General features: G+C 42.3%; 1 protein-coding gene across 2 annotated transcripts in view; it reads left to right on the forward strand.

Moving 5' to 3' along the window:
• MRPS6 (mitochondrial ribosomal protein S6) overlaps nt 1-20,891 on the forward strand; it is a 64,457-nt gene extending 43,566 nt beyond the window's left edge. For both annotated transcript variants that reach the window (XM_036850473.1, XM_036850472.1), the window contains exons 2-3: nt 5,172-5,311; nt 20,312-20,891. In XM_036850473.1, the coding sequence (XP_036706368.1) occupies nt 5,172-5,311; nt 20,312-20,501 (330 nt within the window). In that variant the 3' untranslated portion in view covers nt 20,502-20,891. The remainder of the gene's footprint in view (nt 1-5,171; nt 5,312-20,311) is intronic.
• Nucleotides 20,892-21,361: the final 470 nt, after the last annotated feature.

Consider the following 21,361-nt stretch of genomic DNA (forward strand, 5'->3'; position numbering starts at 1 on the left):
ATCTCATATCTTTGCATTTCGAGTGATGGGAAGGTCAGTTCTTTACAAGGCAGCCTATTTCACTCTCATATAGCTGTAATTTTCAGAAATGTGTTCTTGTTTATACATCAATGCTCTGTCTCTCTGTAATTTTTACCTTTTGATTCCAGTTTCTCAGTGTCCAATCAAAATAAAACATACCTATCTTTTACATAGTAGCCCTGCAAATATTTGAAGTTAGCTGTTGGGTTTTCCCTAAGTCTTCTTTTGTAGCCTGAACACCCGTAGGTCCAGTAATTAATAATAATAAGATCAAAATTTGGTTTTAGTTTTGTCTAGGATGAACTTTCTTTTTTTAAGTATTGTTTAGTGTAAATTCTTTGGATAGTATTATGTCTTATCACAAATAATTAGAACAATCCAAGTTTAACATTTATGTTTATGTATGTTTGTACTTTATATTTCTGAAATACATGAAATATTTAGTTTCACTTCTATTAGATGAATTCTGGATTCTTTTGAACTGTAGTATTGGTATTAACAGCGTTTTGGCACTACATGAAATAAACAGAAAAGCGCTAGTACTGTAATGTTGCTTCAGTATTACGGTCACTACCCTGATAGTGAGGTATGTTGTATATGAAAAGTGGCTTCAAATTGTATTAGAGAAACGAGGAAACTTCCAGTCCCTCAGGGGGGAAAATGAGAGTAAGTAAGCAAGAGACCCTCTTGGGGAGGTACATTTGATACGCTAATTTATTCAATGACCATTTCTAGCGCCTGCTCCATGATATGGACTCTTGTAGATTTGGGGAGTACAGTTGTGTACAAGATAGACAAAAGTGCTTGGTCTCCTGAAGCTTACATTCCCGTGATGAAAGGATATTCATAAATTGCTGTGTAGAAGTAAATGAGAATGACATAAAGAGTCCCTGAGGTGGGCGGGGCACTTTGGGGTGATGAGGATATCGGAAGAAAAGAGAGAGACTTTTTAAAAACTTTGTGCCCCCAGGATATTTTGAGAATTGTGACATAAATGTTATTTGTGAGAGGCTTATAGAGACAGAAAATTTGTTGAGAACCACTAATTTAGCACATGAGGGAACTGAGGCACAACTTTTAAATGGATAAATTTTAATAAGTTATTATTAAATTTAATAATTTAAAGAGTTGCATAGCATTAGTGAAGGAGCTGCGACTGGAGTCCAGTTTTCCTAGTTCCCGTTCACATTCATTCACTGTTTCTTTTCCATACTTTTTTTGTCCAAGTGAACGTTTTTGGCTCTCCAATCTGTGCTGTAACAGAATTGTGTTTCATTGACATATGGTGGGTTGGAGGAAAGTCTTAAGGAGCTGCTTTCAGATGGGGTGAGAGAAGCCCGTAAGGAGCACATGCGCACAACCTCTCTTAGGATAGTTGGAATTAAAGGGTTCAGAGACCTTGTAAATGAGAATTACGCCAGCAAGATCGTGTGCTTCCTGCAGACCATATGTTTTTACAAATCGAACATTGTGCTGTGTTGAGCAGAGCTTTTTTTTTTTTTCTTTTGGAAGCCTAAAATTTTTATTTTAATAGACTTAGAAGTTTCACCAGTGAGGGAAGTTGAAAGCCTGGATTGATTAGATTAGGAGCTTGGTTGGTGGAATGGTGATTTTGTAGAATCCCTTCTGAATCCTGTGTTGATTTGAACAGTCAGGCTGATGTTCCTTATTAGGTTGGTGCTCTGTGTTTCTACCTGAGGACCCATCCCATGGGGAACTCACTGTCTGTAGCTCAGTGGCCCAGACTCATGGTATTATCTGTGGTACATTTTAGGGTGAGTGGATTGAGGCCTTGCCAGCTTCCCTCAATCCATTACACTGTAGAGCAGAGGTTGGCCAGATAGTAACTAGTGTAGACTTTGAGGGTCATATAGTCTCTGCTGTAATTTCAAGTCTGCTTTTAACATGAAAGCAGCCATGGACACTATGTAAAATGCCTGAGCTGGCTGTGTTCCAGTAAAACTTTATTTGCAAAAGGAGGTAGTGAGCTAGATTTGGCCCACGGGCCCTGGATTGCTGACCCTTGACTTAAGAGTTATGTGGTAGGTATATGGGACAAGTTGAGCAGCTCCCTTAATAAACAGGAAGTCTTTTAACCCCTCCTTCATCTTTTTAAACTTGTGGGTAATTTGAATTACAGTGAAATGAATGTGGCCATTCAGTCTGCAATTTGACCTTGACATGCCGAAGTTAAAATGTGTTTTGATATTTTCCCAAGTTACATTCTTGTTAGGTAGCCTTTCCCCTTTTTTGGACAGAAGCAAATCTTTTATTATACAAGCTCTTACTTCAGAAGAGCATGCTCCATGTTTCATACTGTAAACTCTTCAGTTGGAATTTAAACAAGAGGCATTGAGATATATTCCTTTTTAATCAGGCAAAACTGAATTAAAATTTATGATTTGGGTAGCTAATCAGCAGACTGTAATCAAAGTGTGTGTGTGTGTGTGTGTGTGTGTGTGTTCTCCCTTACCCATTCTTTATTTGGATACACTGTTCATCTACTTATCATAAGTTTATTGATGCAATACCGAGTCAAGAAATAGCATTTTTAATGAAATGAAATATTACCCTGCTGTTAGTAATGAGGTTTCTGCAAAATACTGAAATGTCTGTGAACTAATGAAATGTGAGAAGAATTTAGGCTCTGTTTGATTTAGAACTATATAAAAATATTTGTTTACAATCATGAGAAATTGCCATAGACTTTTTACCTAGTTAGTGTTAATACAAAGAGATTTTGGCCCTTATTTTTGTTTTCAGGAAGTTTCTGTTTATCATAAGGCTGGTTAAATATATAAATGCACATAATTTTCAGTAGGAATTTAAAAAATCCCTAGTGGGCTACAATATGAAATAAAAGTAGAAATTTTATTTCTAAACCTTAAACTAGTACTTAGTGCATTCACAGCATTTTAGCAGTATTTGTCAGAAAGAAAATATACAGGTATATAGTAGATTTTCTTCAGTTACTAGAGTGCACACTTAAAATTGTTCTGCAGTTTTCTTTTCATTTGATCCAAAATGAGCCACTGGAAGGTAGCCTTTTCTTAAGTTCACTCCTGCATTGAAGATTTCTCTGCTTGCATTTCTTCATTTATGTCTGAGGAGAAGTACTCTTTTCCTTGCCAAGGTGTCCTCTGGCCTCCTCCCCCGATTTGACTTTTGTCAGTGTTCCTTTTCTTTGCATCAGGCTCTTCCACTTGTTAACTGTCATGTAATCTCAAAGTCAGGACATCTCTCAGAGGCCCAGTTTCCAAATCTATCAACCTTCTTGGCTCCCTTTTTTTTTGTGTGGTGAAGATTAAATACGTACCAATAAAACACTAGATCTGTGTTGATCACGTAGCAGTTATGCAGCAAATCATGTTGGCCATCGATGATGATGTTTAAAACATCCTACATTTTATCCTTCGACTGGTTCATTCCCCTTTAACTGCTAACTTCCTTGTGTTTTCTCCCTCCTCAAACATTTTACTCAAATTTGTTTGCCCCTCAGGCTCTAGAACTTTCTCTCTCCTTCACCTCTACCTTTGCAATCTAGCTTTTAGCCCCATCTTGCTAAGTGACCGTGCGGTCGCCGTGCTGTGGTTTTTCTTCATCTCCATCCTGTCATTCCGGAGGCTGCCACTTTCCTTAGTTTCCGTGACAAGGCAGGTCTGGTTTTCCTTTTGCTGTTTGCTTCTCTGACTTTGAGTCCTCTTGTCCGCCCCCAAATGTTTGCACTCCCCCGGGTTCTGTTGTTGGTCTCTTTTCTTCTCACCCCACACCCTCCCTCAGTGCTCTCACTCCTCCCAGGGTTTCAGATAGCCCTTCTCTGCAGATGACTGTTAAATGTGTAATTCTAGCCTGCCCTGTTGTTTTGAGCTTAAGGTTTATATCTTGAGAGGTCAGCCTGGAGGAACTGTGGGCATCTCAGACTCAGCATGTCCTAAACCAGAGTCATCTTTTGTGTCCCCAGCCAGCTTGTCCAGATTTCCCTTTAGCTGTTAATAATAACCCCATTCTCCCAGCCACCATGTTTGGTGCCCCTCTTTTGCCACGCCTCTCCCTCATTTTCCACATTCCGTTAGTTGTGTCTTCTCAAGTTTACCCCTATAAAGTGTCTTTTCTTCCAAAAGTTTTTGGTGTATACATGTGCGTAGAGGGCTGTCTGGAAGGAAATACACCAAAATATTTAAAGTCTTTTATCTCTGGATGATGGGATTTTATATTGTTTCAATTTTGTTTTTTAGTAACAGATATTGATTGTTTATATACTTGGACCCAACCTACAATCTTAACTTCTCAGTCCTCCTTGTCCTGAACTTCATCGGATGGGACTCCTAGCTGTTTCCTCAGTACTTTCTTGTCTCTGCTCTTTTACTCAATGCTTGGTTTGTTTGTTCTTTGCATCTCCCGTTGTCATTTTCCAGGGCTCCCCTCGAGACCGCTTTCTTTAATGGAACCCTTCTTCCAACTGAATGTGCTTTCTCTTCTCATGAGCTCTCTGGTCCCTATGTCACTTCTGGTGTTCTGCTCTGGTCCCTATGTCACTTCCGGTGTTCTGCCTTCTGGTCTTCTTACGTGGGTTTTTGAGTTCATGTCTTTATTAGATTGTAAGCTCCATGCGGGCAGAGATTGGGTCTTACTCATCCTTTCTCCCTTTTGGTTACAATCTCTCAGTTTTTCTTTGGGAGACAACCCCTTTTCCCACTGGCTGTCTATGGTTTTGGTGAGATGGTCAATCAAAGTGTCCTGCCAAGAGGATGCTCTTTCCCTGGAATTTGAATTTTGAATCATGGGCTACAAGGACTGACAGTGATTGGCGCTGATTCATCCTGGCCAAGGTGCTCTGAAGACAACACTCATTAGTTCCTGCCTCCCAGATCCCTGGAGCTGCTCTGGTCCCTGAACTCTCCGAGGCCTGCTGCTTCAGATTTTCCTTCGTATCTGTGAGCTATCTCATATCCTTATGATAAATGTGTCTTTCTCTCTCTTTTTTTTTTTTTAAACTTTAAGTTAGCCAAAAGTAGTTTCTGTTGCTTTTACCCAAAGATCCCTACCAATAGAGCTGTTATGATTGGAACTGACCACACTTAATCATTCTAGTTCTTACATTGATTCTGATGTGTTTTTTTCTTCTTTTTAAAAACAAAAACAAAAAACAGCCAGAGACCGCTGCTGCTTTGAAGCGTACACTAGAAACCCTGATGGACAGAGGGGCTGTGGTGAGGAACTTGGAGAACCTGGGCGAGCGTGCGCTTCCTTACAGGATCTCCGCCCACAGTCAGCGGCACACCAGGGGAGGGTAAGTCCTTCGTGAGTCACTGGACACGTGCCTTTGGTGGGCTCCGTAAGGAGCGCTGTGTAATTCATCTCAGGAGTTATTAGACGCTCATAGTCAGATCCCCACTGTGCCAGGTGGTGTGCAGGTACGTACCCCAGCCATGTTGTGTTGCAGATGGAATGCATTTATGCTGACTCACAATAAGCTAATCAGCGCCCCAAAAGAGGTCATGCCAGCAGTAACACATTATTTATAAGCTTTTGATTGTGGGAAACTTTTCTCATCAACTTAAGCACTGTTTTCCCCTGGCATTTCTTTAACTTTCGCCTTTAAAACACCTCATTGAGCAATGTGTTGTCCACCTACTCAGTGCTTCCTTTGTAAATATGAAGGTTGCAGATAACAAGCAAAATGTACTTCTTATTACTAATGTGTATAACCAGAGCCTAAAATCCCCAATAGGAAAATGGTTTTACCTATTCCAGCCAATTTTAATCACAATTTTAGTCACAAAAGTAATGGGACTTTTTTCTCACATAGTATATAGCAAGTTCCTCAAACATGTCAAGGATTTGATTTTATAGTGATACCTATCTTTGTAGAAATTCTTCGAGGTCAGTTTGTTTGTTGGGTTGGTTTGCCGCTTCTCTAAACTTATGCCCAAGGTTTCTGGTTTGGAGGAAGAATCTTATTTTGTTGGGTTTCCTAGAAGTAGGTGATAAAGAAATGGGAATCAGTTTTTAGCATAGCAGGGAAAGTCCAGGACTAGGAGACTTGATTCTCCTTCTGGGGCTCCCAGCTGTGTGGCCTAGACCAAGTCACTTAGCTTCCTTGGGTACTGAGCTCAGGTGGTCGTTCTCCCATCCACTTTGTCACAGTGATCAAATGAAATAACCTCTGAAGATGTGCTCTGCGGACAGTACTGGGTGTTGTACGATGCCGCTTTTAGTCATGTGGGGCGAGCAGCCTTGTGCAGGTTTGCTGCATGTGATGGGCCCGAGTAAAGTCACACCTCACGCCAGGCTTTCTTACTGCTTGTAAACCTTCTGCCGAGATGTGGCACAGACTGCACGTTTCTTTTTATTGCTTCACCTTGTTTTGTGCTAGTGTTCAGCTTCTTGAGAGCACCTCTGAAGAGTGTGCCTGAGGTGTTGCTAGGCAACCTGAAATGCTCGGTGACTTATTCCTCTCCACAATCATAACAACAGTAAGCGATGGAGACTGTGTGTATAACATTTTTTTAAAACTTAAACCAAACAAAGGGGTTTGGTTTTAATAGCAAGGCTATGAATCCTTTTGCCTTTTTTTTTTTTTTTTAAGAGAAGCATATAAACTTTGGCCAAGAGTTATTAGCCAGGTTCTGTGATGGAAGGCACTGAACAGGGAGAGAAGGCAGTTTCCTCATGATGTGCTTTCAGGGATGCACAGTAGGAATGCTTTCTTCTGCCCCCTTTCCAAGTAGAGGATTCGACCTTGTTGAGGGCTAGTGTGACCAGCATCCTGGAATTTGCATTTCTCACAGTGCGTGGGTAGCGCTGCTGCTGCTGCTGTGAGGGCCACGCTTTGAGAACTGCCGCATTAACTCATCTAGTTTTCAGGCCTCTGTGTGCAGTGCTGGGGTAGGGTGGTACTCTTCTCCTTTATGGATGGAATAAACTCAGATCTGGGAAGAGCTCACCTGGAATCAAGCCAGAGCTGCTGACAACACCAGACCTACATTCCAGATTCCTGACAAGGTGCCGGTGCCCCACCAAGGGCTGTGTTGCCGTCACTTAGTTCATTTATAGTTAAGGATTTTATTTCTGGGTGGTTTTTCTGTTTGTTTGTGTTTTTACTTTCAGACTCCTCAGAGAAGGAGAAGCAGCATCCTTAAAATATATCATACTGTGTCTATTATACATCAACATAAAAAGGTGGTGCCTAGCCCCAGTGTGGGAGGTTCATGTTTTAAGTTTGCTTTTCTGAGGATAAATCAGTATCTGGTATTTATTTGCTTGAGGTAGTGTTTTCCAAAGTGTGGTCTCTGAAATGCTAGTGATACAGATATGCTCCACCAAAAATGGAGGGTGTGTGTGATCAGTCAGATGTGGGAAGCCTTAAAAAAAAAAAAGTGAAAAAAAGGGACTTTCCTGGCAGTCCAGTGTTAAGACTCTGAGCTTCCGCTGCAGGGGGCGTGGGTTTGATCCCTGGTCAGGGAACTGAGACCCCACATGCTGCACATACCGTGCAGCGCGGCCAAAAAAAAAAAAAAAGATGTGGGAAGCCTTGCATGATCTAATCCTTCTGGAAATTCACAACACACCTTAGCGTATAAATGGTGAGAAGCCCTTCCATAAGATGCCCTAGTTTGTCAATTTTACTTGACCATGTCACTTTTGTTTTTGTAACACTCATTAATGTTCTTCACAGTGGCTTTTGGTAAATGAGACGAGGGGCTAGTATAGTTGGGAGTTCCCTGGTTTGGAGATTTAAAATTGAGTGGCGTGTCAGATGACTGCGTTGTGGAGCTTAAGTTTAGTCTGATATTCCCTTAGCTGCAGCCGGTCCTCCCATGGTCACTAACCCCAGTGATGTTTGTAGTAGGCGTTCTGTTCACTTGTCAAGTTCTTTTTGTGCACTGACATAGCCACAGAAGGCATTACAAGCATGTATGAAGGAGACTATGTGCCAGGGTGTGTTAGGTGCTGGGAAGGTTCACTTTTATGAAGTGGTTGAGAAGAAACAGGGTGGACTTGTGTGTTATGCATTTATTAGCGTTCAGAAGTTTTTGGCTCTTTTCAAACAGCCCTGGAGGCCATGAAACGTATCTGTAATTGTGGTGGGGCACTGGTTTGACTCCTGAGGTTGATATGTTGAGAGCCAGTTTTTTAGCTGGCTAACGAGTGAGCCCTAGATGCCCTCCATGAATCCACATTGCACTGTGGTGCTGTTGGTTTTAAGTGTTGCTTTTACATTTTGTGGGAAGAAGTGGTATATCCTGGTGGTATTCCTAGGTCTCAGGATGGTTCTTATGATCGTTGTGGTTCTTGATCTCAAGGAGTTTTCACTTGAATCAAAGACATGCCTGCACATGGCTAACCTAGGCACCAGCCAAGCGGGTGTAAACACAGGGGCCCAGCACGGAACGGTCCCTCTGACCGAGGCTGACAACCAGGCGTCTCTCTTGCAGTTACTTCCATCATGTTGAGTGACTGCCTCCCATCTCACCTCCTTCCCCCAAATCCATACCCCTGCTACACACATGCCAAGTAGGCCTGCCCGAAAGAAGAATGGACTGAGAGAGTGCTTAGGTAGGAGAGATAGTGCTACTTTAGGGTTATTTGGGAAGCTTTCCAAAAGGAGGAGGTGGTACCTTGAAAGTGGTACCTGGTGTTTATTATTATATCAAGTCTGTTACCAGTTTATGCCAAAAAAATATCATCATTATATTCCAGATATTAACTTAGTCAGTCCTGACTTTGGGAACAGGTTACATTCCAGGAATTTGTCTGTAGGTTTATTGTTTATAACTGGGAACCTATTTTCCCATTGGAACAACTTGTTCCCAGGCTGATCCACAGAAACTTCCTTAAACTCATAATCTCTGAGGGTCAATAGAATTGGACGAGTCATTTATGTCCCCTAGGGACAGGGAAGAGGTGAGCGGATGCCCTGTTGCTGTTTGGGCCAGGTTGGGATGGTTGGGTCTTCGGACCGTTTTTCCCGACGGAGGCTTCTGGCCTCACTCACCACCCATTTCACGAGGCAGCGCCTGGAAACCACTGGAGCATGATTAGGAGCTGGGGGTAGAGTGGGGGGTTGGGGTGGGGATGGTCTTAGAGGGGCTGGGATTTATTCTCAGCTCTGGATTTGCTTTGGTCTCCTGGGGGCCCCCCCAGATTATCTTTCCTTTGTGCTTTCACATGCTCACCTTTGTACCCTCATCAGCTCTCTGGGAAAGGCAAGGTTGTTGCTGTGGAAAATTCTTTCTGTGTCCCTTGGTGTCTAAAAGGGGACAGTGTTACACAGGCAGAAGGGAGTCAGTGCTCATTTAGACCCTTGCTCAGAAGGGGCAGGTTTTTACTGACTCATAGTATCAGTCACCCTCTGCCAGAACTGCCTCAGCATCTGCCTCCAGGGCTGCACAGACTGGTTTAAGGCTCTCTTTCCACTAGATGGGGCTGGACTGAGACTAAGAGGGATTTCTGGTGCAGGAGGGGGAACCTTAGAAGAAACCGTAGTCTATGTTGCAGCGATGGGCTTGTGCCTGTTTGTAAAAGGATGCCCCAGATTGCTTTGACTGTTTTTACCACCTCTGCTTTCACTGCAGTGCGATTGGGCTGACTTCAGAATGTGTGTGTATGAGAACTCTTAAGTAGTGAAGGAGGTTTTTCTTGCCTGTTTTGTCCCTCCTTTGTCTGCCCTCATGCATTTAAAATGTGAATAGGTGCTTATAGCAAAGATCTGCTGGTCTACATATAAGACGCCCTTCTGTTTATGGGTAAGCAGAATGATAAAAATAACTGGCTCTGTGGTGAATCAGTGGAATTTTACTGACTTGCTCTCCAAATGTGTCTGCAGCTAACTCCAAGAGTGCTGGCACCCTCTCTAGAGGAGACTGATTCTCCTGTGTAGTTTTCTCGTTAGCTAACGTTTCCATGTTCTTGTGCTCTCCTGCCAGCATTAAGTCCAGGCCAGCATCCTGACGCCATTCTTGTGTGTAGGTGCTTCACGATGGGGTTTCAGGGCAGGGCTGCTGTGTGGCCTTGGAGGTTTCTTTTTAGTGGCAGGGTCCCAAGATTTGTAAGAATTCTGCAGCAGGTTTGGTGGTTTTTAAAATGTATGAGACCCAATGGATTTTAAAAAAGGAATGGGGCTTTTCCATGCAGAGGCTATCTTGGTTTTAAGGAGAATAATTCACTGCTTCAGTGAAGCCTGAATCCAGCAAGGTTTAACCGATACAGTCTAGGAACTGGCATTCAAACGGATCTGTTTCCTATGTTCCAAAAGGCTTGAAGAGGCTTCCTGGCTGCAAATCCCTCTCCTCTCCCTCCCCCACCCCACTCACGGGGAGCCACTGAGCGCTTCAGTGGAAATTTCCACTCGTCTGCGAGGGGGAGGGCGAGGCTGTGAGTGAGTGTGTGACGGAGAGAGACAGACAAAGAAAACTCACATTCAAGCAGGCACTTTCTATGGACAACTTGTAACTGTAGGGTGAAGACAGAAGTGAAATAAAAACCAAATACAACCTTTAGCGTTTAGGAGTGTTGCAAGAAGCCACTGGGGGGGGGGGCGGTGAGGGCTGGCAGACTGCAGAGCCTTGTGTCAGGAGGCCACTGAGTGGTTTGCTGGTCTTGTTGCCCCGAGAGGAGGGCAGGAAGGACGCTGAGGGCTGCTGGCTCCCTCGTGAAGCCGAGCTGGGCATGGAGAATGCTTGGCGGCACTGGGCTCGGTCTGTCCTGGGCGAGCCCTTTCTCTGCGTCTTCTCAGATCTCTGGGGGGTTTCAGTCACGCAGTGGAGAGTTTTGTAGTGCGCGTCTTCAGAAATACAGAAAGGGTTAACTGCCACCTTCAAGACCACGTGGGCAGTTCTGCCTACAAGATGGTTCCCTGTTCCTCCAACTTTTGAACATGGGACTCTGTGATGAGAAATGCACTAGTGTACTAAACCTTTTTTGTCCTTTCTCTCCTTGCCGGTATCCATCATTTCCTTGCTTCTACTTCTGCAGAGTTGGTGCCACCTAAAATCCAAGTGGTTTTCTATAGAAAAGAGAGAAGCTGATGTCTACCTTGCGGGTGAAGTGATTCTATAATGAGAACCACATGTGGGACAATACACCTTGAAATGTCAGCACCGCTGGGTTTTGTGTTGAAGGCGAGAGCAGTGCTTACCCTGGCTACCTGGTGTGCAGAACCATTTCACTGGTGCTACTGGACATGTGGTTGAAGGTGCTGGGAATGTAGACTGTAATTAGATTTGAGATCGCTAAACTGGATTTTTCCAAAATGATTGGTTCATATATTGATTTAATCACTGATTAAATGTGGAGATTGGAAAACTGGCTGTTTGGAGAACTTGATTTTTTTTTTTTTTTCCTTATTGGAATGTCAGCTTTTGGGCATGTCTAGGCAGTTGCAATTATAGTCATACTTGTAAACTACCTTAAGTGAGGAGCTCATCCTGAGAATGCAGATACGAGTCTACATGTTAGATGTGTGACGACGTTTGGTCTTGTGTGTTGATTCTGCGTAGCTAGGTTAGGGGGAGAAGCAGACGTTGTTACCTCATTGTGGGATAAAGGTGGAGCAGATGCCTCTGGAGATGCCGAGCCCCTCTTTTGGCCCCCTTCCTTTGAACAGCAGCTTGTCTGAATTTCAGAATGGCTTCTCCATGGCAGATTTCAGTGGGATGTAGGGAGTTCCGAGGTCGTTTTGTCAACCTAATTCCTATTTTTACGGGTCTGTTATGGACCTGTGCTGTCATGGGAAAGGGATCCTTGCAGGCTTCAGAAGCTGCCCAGACCTACAACTCCAAGTAGGCTGTTTCTGGGCTTCACTTCTCATTGTCATTCCTTAGGTCACCTGTGGTTAGAAAAACCCACTAATATGTATAAAATAGATAACTAACAAGAACCTGCTGTATAAAAAAATAAATAAAATGAAATTCAAAAATTCAAAAAAAAAAAAAAGAAAAAAGAAAAACCCAGTAGCTAGGAGTCAGGTGTCCACGACCGCCGCGTCATTTCCACAGTCTCCTGCGGGACTGGGAGACGTGTGCAGGTCTTGGAAGCCTGGGTTTCTGCTAGCACTGTGGCCCTTGTGACTTCTCTCCCTAGCTGGACTTAGTGTTCCAGGGGGTCAAGGCCATGTGTACCTCATCTTTTTAGTCTCCTGAGGTTTGCCCATAGTAGATGTTCATTGACTGGTTAAGTTTGCCCAAGATAAATCAGGGAGAAGAAGAATATATCCTGGCAGTAACCAAGAATTGGTCAGTGCATCCCTGTGTGGGAAGGCCATAAAGGACTATTGACCTGTGTGCTTGGGCTGCTAAGGCAGATAGAGATTGTCCTGGACTCCTGCTTGTTTCTCTCACAGTGGGGAGGGACAGCTTGGTTCCCTGGGAGGGAGATGTGGAGGTAAGAGGTTAGCTATTTTTTTTAATTAATTTATTTTATTTTATTTATTTTATTTTTGGCTGCATTGGATCTTTGTTGCTGCGCCCGGGCTTTTCTCTAGTTGCAGCGAGCAGGGGCTACTCTTCGTTGCGGTGCGCGGGCTTCTCATTGCGGTGGCTTCTCTTGTTGTGGAGCACAGGCTCTAGGCGCGGGCTCAGTAGTTGTGGCTCGCGGGCTCTAGAGTGCAGGCTCAGTAGTTGTGGCCTTAGTTGCTCAGCGGCATGTGGGATCTTCCCGGACCAGGGCTCAAACCCGTGTCCCCTGCACTGGCAGGCGGATTCTTAACCACTGCGCCACAAGGGAAGTCCAAGAGGTTAGCTTTCAACTGTGAATGTAAGGTTAGCTTTCAACTCTGAATACAGTAAGATCTGCCCATCTCTGAGCCACTCCTAGCTCCTTCTCTGTCTTGGTGGTGTTTCCTTTTTGTGGAAATTTCCACAGTGCAATAAGGAGCATGGGAGTAGAAGCAGTCTTGCCCACATGAGCCCCAGGCGTAGATCAACAGTGTGATAAGCATGAAGTGACTGTCACAGCTGTGGTTGTGGGCACTAACCCATTTGCATCTTGGCCAGTGCTTTTGTTTGGGTTTGGTTGCTGGATGAGTGTCCTGACTGGTAGAGGGAAGGCAGAGTAGCTAAAAGAAGGTAAAGGCTGGAGGGGTTTTGGTAGTAACAGAGCCTCCTGAAGCCAAGCTTAGGGTTCCCAGACCTTTTTCTAGTGCTTTTCTTTATCCTTGAGAAACCTGCAGAATGCCAGTTGCTGGCTAGCAAGAGGTGTATTTGACAGAGTGGGAGCTGAGGGCTCTGTAGTCTGGATCCTGCCTCTCCCTTAGTGACCTGGTGCAGATCAGTTCCCTGGAAAGCAGCGGAAGGGGTTGGACTGCGTCGTCTTCACGGTCCTCTCCCCATTCACTGGGGTTCTGTAACCCAGTGATCCCAAAGTTCTCTGTGGCTTCTTATGTCCTGGAGTCAAAAGATGTACTCTTAGAATCCTGGCTGAGGCCACTTAGTAGCTGAGTGACCTTGAACTAATGACTTAATCATTATAAAATTCAAAGGAGATAATGTGTAGGAAACCACTTTGAAAACTGCTGGTTGTTGCTGGGGAGAAGGCTGCTGGGCCCACACCAGCACCCAGCACCACTTCCTCTTGCACTTCCTGAGTTGCCACATGGAGCGGAGCTTCCACTTCCTCCTCCTCTTCCTCAGGAACTGTTTAAAAGAAAGTTCTATCTAAGACACTTGCCTTTTCATTTCTGAAATAATATCTGGCCTCTAGTTTCCATCCTTGGGTATTCTTTTTACCCTTATCACAAAATGGTATCCAGAAAGTTTTGGGTTATTTCTTAGCATTATTTGGTGAATGCCAGTGTATGGAGGGTACTGCTCAGGAAGACTGCACGAGAATTGATTTGTGGGCAGATGAGTTGCTTGTTGGCTATCGTAAACACACTCTCTCTTAGAAACATGTTTAGACTCAGAGGCTAGCCCACAAAAATACCTCTGTGGTGTAGTAGAATGGAAAATGGAAGAAGACAATGCTTGCTGAACCCCAGATATGGTATCTGAGTAACTTGAATACTTGACCATAAAGAGGGGCAGGCTTAGCTCACTAGAGCAAGAGACACCTGTGTACTCTGGAGGGAGGGGATGTGGAGCATTTACAAGGCTGGCAGTGGTAACTGCCAGGGTGGCTGTGTGCCCAGAGCACGTCAGGCCCTTGCTAAGCATTTCCCTCCATATATTACCCTGTATAATAGATGGCATTTCACAGTGCACTACCTCCGGCTATCAGGGCTTTAAGTGGAGTAAAGCAAAAGAGGAAGACACATCTATGGAAACTAGATGAAATGCAAGGAAAGAGGAAGGAGCTCAGAGAGGATGTATATGTGTTTAAAGAAAAACTGCCGCTATAGAATGAAGTATTGTGGGATGTTAACAGACAGAGGGTGAGGTCATAACTTGTCCATGGTAGCTAGGCAAGACATTTTGATGTATACTGGATGAAAGAACAAATGGATAAAAAGGGAAGAGAGATGCTGGAGGCCATGTTGAATGAGGGCGTTCCCAGCCCTGGCCACCAGGCGGCCATAATTATTGGGGGTTGGAGGAGTGGGAAAAGTGCTGGGGGTTGGCAAGGAGAAGGTAATTTAAGGTCGATTACACTTATTTTTTAGGCTCTAATTCAGAGCCTTACTCAAGGTAAGTAATCAATAATTAACCATTGAACAAACGAGCAGTTCTTAAGTTGGGTGATTGCAACCATAGTGCCTGCTTTGTGGAGTAGAAATAAACAAGTAGAATTAAACCTTGGAAGATTTGGCCAGGTTGGTGTGTAATTTTCAGAGTAAGCCCAAATGGTGGTCTCATCACTGAGCACACGTGCAAGGCAGTGATCAAGAAGTTTGCCAGGTCGTGGAGGAATTGGCATTTTTATTTCATTTCTTGAAAAACCCTCGGCGTTTTCATCAGCTGTAGTTACTCCTCATCATCACCACTCTGTATCGAGTCATTCACCAAGCCCTGCTCATTCAACTTCTACATACCATTTTAAAATCAACAGCTTTGTGGAGGTATAAATGACACACAATAAACTGCACATATATGTAAACCCATGAAATCACCACAATCAAGATGATAAATTGGTCACCCCTAAAGTTTCCTCCTGCCTCTTGTGATCCTTCCTTCCACTTATCCACCATCTGATCTCCTTTCTTTCACTATAGATTAGCTTGTATTTTCTAAAATCTTATTTAGATAGAATCAGACAGTATGTACTCTTTTTTACTCTAGTTTCTTTTACTCAGCGAAATTATTATGAGATTCATCAGTGGTATGTATTAATAGTTTATTCCTTTTTATTGCTGAGTAGTGTGCCATTTTATGGATATACTACAGTTTGCTTATCAGTTTACATGTTAATGGATATTTGTGTTATTTCCAGTTTCGGGTTGTTACAAGTAAAGCTGCTATGAACATCGATGTAGAAGTTGTTCTGTGGGCATATGCTTTAATTTTCTTGGGTAAATCTAGGAATGGAATGGCTTGATCATAATGGCAGGTGTATGTTTAACTTTTTAAGAGACTGCCACACTGGTTTCCAAAGTTGGTTGTATCATTTTGCATTCCCACTAGCAGTGTATGAAAGTGTCAGTTCCTCTACATGCTCACCACACTTGGTATGGTCATTTTTTAGCCATTCTAGTAGGTAACTCTTCGTGGTTTTAGTTTGCATTTCTCTAATGACTAGTGGTATTAAGCATCTTTTCATATGCTTCTTCGCCATTGTATATCTTCAGTGAAATGCCTTTTCAAATTTTATGTCCATTTTTAAAAATTGGTTTTTTAATTAAACTTTGAGAGTTTTTAATATTCTAGAAATAAGTCCTTTATCAAATATGAGTTTGCAAGTCCCAGTGCATGGCTTGTCTTCTTATTATCTTAAGAGTATCTTTCAAAGAGCAGTTTTTAATTTTGATGAAGTCTGAAGTATCAAATTTTTCTTTTATGGATTGTGCTTTTGGTGTCATGTCTAAGGAATCTTTGCTTAACCCAAGGTCACAAGGATTTTCTCCTGTGTTCTCTTCTAGTTTTCTAGCTTTGTGTTTTATGTTTAGATTTGTGTTCTAGTTTGAGTTAATTTTTGTATATGGTACAAGCATGGATCAAAGAGCTCATTTTTTTGCCTATGGATATCAAATTGTTACAGCACCTTTTGTAGAAAGGACTACCCTTTCTTCACTGAATTGCCTTTGCACCTTTGTCACAAATCAGTTGTGCATTTGGATCTATTTCTGAACTCTCTATTCTATTGATCTATTTGTTTATCTTTATATAAATACCATACTGTCTTGATTACCATAGGTTTATAGTAAGTCTTGAAATCAGGTAGTGTTAGTCCTTCAACTTCATTCTTTATCAAAGTTGTTTTGGCTGTTCTTGGTCTTTTGAATTTCCATATGAACTTAAGAATCAGTTGTCAGTTTCTAACAGAAAAGTCTTAGGATTTTGACTGGGATTCGTTTGACTCTTTACGTCAGTTTGGGAAAATAGACAACTAAACAAGTTGAATCTTCCTACCCATGAACAAGGTATACCTCTCCATTTATATATGTTTTCTTTAACTTCTTTCAGCAATGTTTTATAGTTTTAATTTACAAGTCTTGCACATCTTCTGTCAGATTTATCACTGAATATTTAATATTTAATTTCAAGGTCTGATTATTTGTTGCTAGTATATAGAAATACAGTTGATTTTTGTTTATTGATCTTGTATCTTGCAGCCTTGTTAAACTTACAGTCTGGTATCTTTTCCATAAACTTCTTCAGATTTTTCTGTATACACGATCGTGACATCTGCAAATAAAGACAGTTTTACTTTTTCCTTATCAACCTGGATGCCTTTTACTTCTTTTTTTCTTGCCTTGTTGCACTGGCAAGGCACTTCAGTAAAATGTCAGATAGAAGTAGTGAGAGTAGACGTTCTGTTTGTTCCCGTTCTTTAGGGGAAAGCATTCAGACTTTGACCAGTTTAGTATTGATGTTAGCTGTAGGTTTTCAAAGATGCTTTTTATAAGGTTGTAGAAGATCCTTCTTTCCCTAACTTGCTGAGAGTTTTTATCAGGAATGGATATGGGATTTTGCTAAGTGCTGTTTTTTGCATCTATTGGAATAATGATCACATGGTTTTTCTTTTTTTAGTTTGTTAATATGGTGATTTTCATTGATTTTCAAATGTTAAGCCAATCTTGTATTCTTGGACTACATCCTACTTGGTCAGGATATATTGTCCTTTTTATATATTATAGTAGTCAATTTGCTAAAATTTTGTTTAGAATCTTTTCATTTATGTTTATGAGGGATGTTGGTCTGTTTTTTTCTTTTCTTTTAGTGTCTTTGTCTGGTCTTGGTACCAGGGTAATGCTGACTTCATAGCACAAGTTCAAAAGTGTTGTCCTACTTTCCAGACCAATTTGTATCAGAATTGGTATTTTTTTCTTAAACATTTGGTAGAGTTTGCCAATGAAACCATTTGTGCCTATAGTTATCCTTGTGGGAAGGTTTTTAACTACAAATTTAATTTCTTTGATAGATATAGGGCTATTCAGGTCATCTATTCCTTCTTGAGTGAGTTTTGATAGTTTGTATTTTTCTAGGAATTTCAGTTAGGTTGTCATTTATTGCAAAAGTTTTTTTTATGATATTCCTTACCATTCTTTTTAATATCTGTAAACTTTGTAGTTGTTTCACCTTTCTCATTCCCAAATATCGGTAATTTGTATCTTATCTCTTTTTACTGATCAATCCAATTGGAATTGTATCAGTTTTATTGATCTCAGTGAATTAGTATTTGGTTTCACTGATGTTCTCTATTGTTTTTCCTGCTTCAGGGATTTCTGCTCTGATTTTTATTATTTTCTTTTTTGGTCTTACTTTGCATTTAATTTGCTCTTCTTTTCCTAGTTTCTTAAGGTGGAAGCTGAGGTCATTGATTTGAGGCCCTTCTTTTGTCTTACGTAGATGTTTAGTGCTGTAAGTTTACTGCTAAGTACTGCTTTAGTGGCATTCTCCAAATTTGATGTGTTGTTTTCATTTTCATTCAATTCAAAGTATTTTGTAATTTCCCTTTTGATTTCTTCTTTGACCCATAGGTTATTTAGATGTATGTTTAGTTTCCAAGTATATGGGGATTTTCTCAAGATTTTTCTGTATGACTCGAATCCCTTTAGATGTATTGAAACTCATTTTATGGCCCAGAATATGGTCATCCTTGGTAAATGTTTTGTATGCCCTTGAGAACCAATATGTATCTTGCTGTTGTTGGGTGGAGGGGTCTATAAATGTCAGATCCAGTTGGTTGAGGGTGGTGTTTGCTTCTTCTGTAACCTTGCTGGTTTTCTGTATACTAGGTCTTTGATTACTGAGAGGAATGTTAAAAGTTTCCACCTATAATTGTGGATTTGTCTCTTTCTCTTTTCAGTTCTGTTAGTTTTTACTTTCTGTATGTTGTAGCTCTGTTATCTGTACGTACACGTTTAGGAATTTTGTGTCTTCTTGGTGAGCCCATCGTTAAGTGTTGTCTCTTTTTTCCCCTGATAATTTTTTTTGCTTAGAAGTCTCCTTTGTCTGATATACTGTAGCCACTTCAACTGTCTTTTGATTAGTGTTTTTGCATGATATATATTTTTCTGTGCTTTAAATTTAATTATTTTTACTTGAATAACTTTCCCACTAGGCTTGTGAATGGTCACATGGGAAATTGGGAATTTTTCTCACGAGTTTTGAACCCTCTCCTTGTGTAGAATTACACAAAATGCCATACTTTTTCTAATAATGTTCTTCCTTGCTGAATTTGTTCATTTTTAATTTGGTCTTTCCTGCTTTCTGTGAGAATTCCACGTTTCAAGCCAACACACCATTGTGAAATACTTACTGTGGACCTGATGTACGTTAGCCTATGCTCAAGCTGCTGGGGATGTAGCAACAAAGTCCTTCTTCTTAGGGCAGTTATATTTCAGTGGAGTGAGACAGACTGTAAACAAATATACACTGTGTTAGCGGTGATAAAGTGCTATGGGGAAAAAAATAAAGCATTAAGAAAGGGAGGTAAGAGGGATGAGGCTGGGTGGGCGGGGCAGAAGGGCTCTCTGACAAGGTGACTTTTGGACAAGACGTGATGGAAGTGAGGGATGAACTCTGTGGAACTAAGGTGAAGAATATTTCTGGCAGAGGCACAAAGAGTGCAAAGACCTAGGATGGGAATATGCTTGGGAGAAGAGTGTGGCTGGAACCAAATAAGTGGTGTCAAAGGTCATCTGAACCAGCTGGAACATTGTAGAATTCTGAAATACTGCCGTGAAAACTGTCCTTTAACAACACCGTGGTCCAAACCAAACAGTACAAGTGAGGCTTCAACTTTTGCAACAGAGCACGGGTGGGGTGGGCAGGGAATAGAGACACTTCTTCCTTTGCATTGGCATACGGCTAACTACTGATAAAGTTATTAAGACTGAAGACCAGTAGCTGTATGACACGTCTGTCTGTATTAGTCTGGTCTGAGTAGATGAATGTTAAATTCTTTCTGTCACCCAAGATTCAAGTAGTTTTCTTTTTTTTTTTTTTTTTTTTTTTTAAATAATTATTTATTTATTTATTATTATTTTGGCTGTGTTGGGTCTTCGTTTCTGTGCGAGGGCTTCCTCCAGTTGCGGCGAGCAGGGGCCACTCTTCATCGCGGTGCGCGGGCCTCTCACTGTCGCGGCCTCTCCCGTTGCGGAGCACAGGCTCCAGACGCGCAGGCTCAGCAGTTGTGGCTCACGGGCCTAGTTGCTCCGCGGCATGCGGGATCTTCCCAGACCAGGGCTCGAACCCGTGTCCCCTGCATTAGCAGGCAGATTCTCAACCACTGCGCCACCAGGGAAGCCCAAGTAGTTTTCTTTTTGTTCCTTGTCAGTTCTTGAATGTGCTGGATAGCCTTGGATGAGTCCCAGGCCTCTCTTAACCTTCTTCTAGTTTATGAAGTATGGCTGATGGTTCTTACTCTATCTCTTAGGTCATTAAGTCACTTGTAAAATCCTTTGGAAAATTAGAAGACTCATAGATGTTTTCACAAAAAGCATCAACTAATGGTTTGAAAAATTCAGTGGAGTGTAATGGGAAAGGCCGTAGGAAAAGGGAGGTCGGGCACACTACTACACTTTGGTTTAGCTGGTCAGCTGGCGGTTTCTATTTTGACAAAGATGTGTATGTGTGTTTGTGGGTAGTTGATGTCTGTATGTGGAGAGGAGTAAAACAAAAACATTGACCAAAATAGTGAGATTGCTGTATTTCAGAATGCAGCATATTCACAAATTTTTATTTTATTGCAGGTATTTCTTGGTGGATTTTTACGCACCGACAACAACTGTTGAAGGCATAATGGAGCACTTGTCTCGAGACATTGATGTGATTAGACCAAATATTGTAAAACACCCTCTGACCCAGGAAGTGAAAGAGTGTGAAGGGATCGTCCCAGTCCCACTTGAAGAAAAGCTGTATTCCACCAAGAAGAGGAAGTGAGAAGATTCACCAGATTTTAGCCTTCTATTTAATTCTCTCACTTTTGAGCACCATGGATTAATAACTTACCACCTTGATCTTTATGTAAGAGGGTGCTTTCAGTGCCCTTTGATTTTCTAAGGTACTTTTAGTTCTTGGTCCCCTTTGCTGTGAGAAGTCGGGGAATGGCCTCCTTAGAGCCACTTTGTAATATATGGCATCAGCGCTCCCTGCTCGACTGCGTTTCACGAATGTAATTTGTCAGTGAGGACTTTGCCCTGCAGCAGCACTAACACCGCTTTGAAGAGCAAAGATTATAAAAACCACTTTGGATTGCACGCTAGTCATTCAGACTGTATACCACCATGCAAAATAAAATTTTAAGACCATCGTATTATATGAGTAACTTTTGATCAGAGTGAAAGTCTGTGATTTTAAAGAACTTTTGCCTCTTCACCTCCCCCAGCACCGTGCCCCATCCGAGGCCTCACAGCTCCAGTCTGCCCAGAATGCTGGCAGCGTGTGGGCGGGGCTCCCGGTTACCAGCGCAGGTTCAAGACTGGGAGAAGCCAGGGTGAGGGCAGGTGGGATGTGTCTGCCCCTTGACTCCTGGGCAGTCACTTTCCCTTTCATCTCACAAGTAACTTGTCCTTGTGGTGGGTGCTGCTCTTGGTAGAGGGGCGTGTGTGTTCTGTGGCGGTTGGTGGTGGCACTGCTTCCTGTCATTCCTCTGCCAGTAGCACTGCTTCCTCACTGTCCCTCGGGCCTGCAGACCTCTTTGGGGAAGTGGCCACCTTTGAACTCTGCACCTCTTCCCTTCTCCCCGCTACCCTGATGAGTCGGAAGCCAATTGCTGTTGAGTTGGGGATGCCCAAAGAGCT

The sequence above is a fragment of the Balaenoptera musculus genome, chromosome 4 (assembly GCF_009873245.2).
Source record: "Balaenoptera musculus isolate JJ_BM4_2016_0621 chromosome 4, mBalMus1.pri.v3, whole genome shotgun sequence".
Lineage (NCBI taxonomy): Eukaryota > Metazoa > Chordata > Mammalia > Artiodactyla > Balaenopteridae > Balaenoptera > Balaenoptera musculus.